Source organism: Crocuta crocuta, unplaced genomic scaffold (assembly GCF_008692635.1).
Source record: "Crocuta crocuta isolate KB4526 unplaced genomic scaffold, BGI_CrCroc_1.0 scaffold80, whole genome shotgun sequence".
Taxonomy (NCBI): Eukaryota; Metazoa; Chordata; class Mammalia; order Carnivora; family Hyaenidae; genus Crocuta; species Crocuta crocuta.
The window spans coordinates 1772438-1773786 of record NW_027527559.1 but is presented as its reverse complement, the minus strand read 5'-3'; the positions used below and the strand labels follow the sequence as shown (position 1 = coordinate 1773786).

General features: G+C 55.0%; 1 protein-coding gene across 1 annotated transcript in view; it reads left to right on the top strand.

The window, feature by feature from the left end:
• The window catches only part of DDI1 (DDI proteasomal shuttling factor 1), a 1204-nt gene extending 280 nt beyond the window's left edge, over positions 1 to 924 (top strand). The window contains 2 exon segments of the mRNA XM_077769878.1: positions 1 to 16; positions 19 to 924. The exon segment at positions 1 to 16 is cut by the window's left edge and continues 280 nt beyond it. Of these exon segments, the coding sequence (XP_077626004.1) occupies positions 1 to 16; positions 19 to 818 (816 nt within the window). The 3' untranslated portion in view covers positions 819 to 924.
• Positions 925 to 1349: the final 425 nt, after the last annotated feature.

The following is a 1349-nucleotide window of genomic DNA, read 5'->3' as shown; positions in this document are numbered from 1 at the left end:
GTGGCCTGAGCTGGGGCGGGCAGGGCCCGGACAGCCCCGCGCGCGTCCGGAGCCTGCTGCTGTCCAGCCCCCACGACCTGTCGCTGCTGAAGGAGCGCAACCCCCCGCTGGCCGAGGCCCTGCTCGGCGGGGACCTGGAGACGTTCTCGCGCGTCCTGATGGGGCAGCGGAGGGAGAGGGCCCTGCGGGAACAGGAGAGGCTCCGTCTCTACTCCGCGGACCCGTTCGATTTGGAAGCTCAGGCCAGAATCGAAGAGGAGATCCGGCAGCAGAACATCGAGGAGAACATGAACATAGCGATGGAGGAGGCCCCAGAGAGCTTCGGGCAGGTGGCCATGCTCTACATCAACTGCAAAGTCAACGGGCACCCTCTGAAGGCCTTCGTGGACTCGGGGGCCCAGATGACCATCATGAGCCAGGCATGCGCCGAGAGATGCAACATCGTGCGGCTGGTGGACCGGCGCTGGGCTGGCATCGCCAAGGGGGTGGGCACGCAGAGGATCATCGGCAGGGTCCACCTGGCTCAGATCCAGATCGAAGGGGACTTCCTGCAGTGCTCGTTCTCGATCCTCGAGGACCAGCCCATGGACATGCTCCTCGGGCTGGACATGCTCAGGAGACACCAGTGTTCCATAGACCTGAAGAAGAACGTGCTGGTGATCGGCACCACGGGCACGCAGACGTCCTTCCTTCCCGAGGGGGAGCTACCCCAGTGCGCCAAGCTGGTAAGCAGTGCTGGTCAAGAAGAGTCTTCAGACAAGGAAGTAGCAGACACTATTAAGCATTCGGTCAAGGATTTAGGACGGAAAAAGCATTGAAATGGGTTATAAATAGGCCGCCACCTTGAGGGAGCCTCAGGTCCCAGGAAATTCTAAAATATGAGCTCACTGGCAATGTAATCATTAAAAATACCAGTAACAACCACACCTGGCTCTGGCACTGCCTTCTGAGATCCGTCACTGCAAGTCATGACTGCTTGGTCTCGGTCCCTTATCCATTCCCTTATCCCAACATCACTGAACCTCCGTCTCGGAAGGCTCTGGAGGTGCCACGGGATTTCCAGATAATCCATGAAAGAAAACCAATCTCTCCATTACAGACACTGTCCTATCAGATCACGGGGTGGCTCGTCCAAACCTGATGCTGTTCTGCTCATTCTCTATAAAGAGCCACCATTATAGACCCCATAGAACATCTATAACAACACAATTTCAAATCAGCACTAACATTTATATTAAGAAAAAAAGGTCTATTTTCACAGACGCTGTTTTCTTTGGGAAAGGTCTTAGAAATGGTGAGTCAGTTACATTCCTGAGTTAATACTTACAAATGTCTGCTTTGGACAGTAG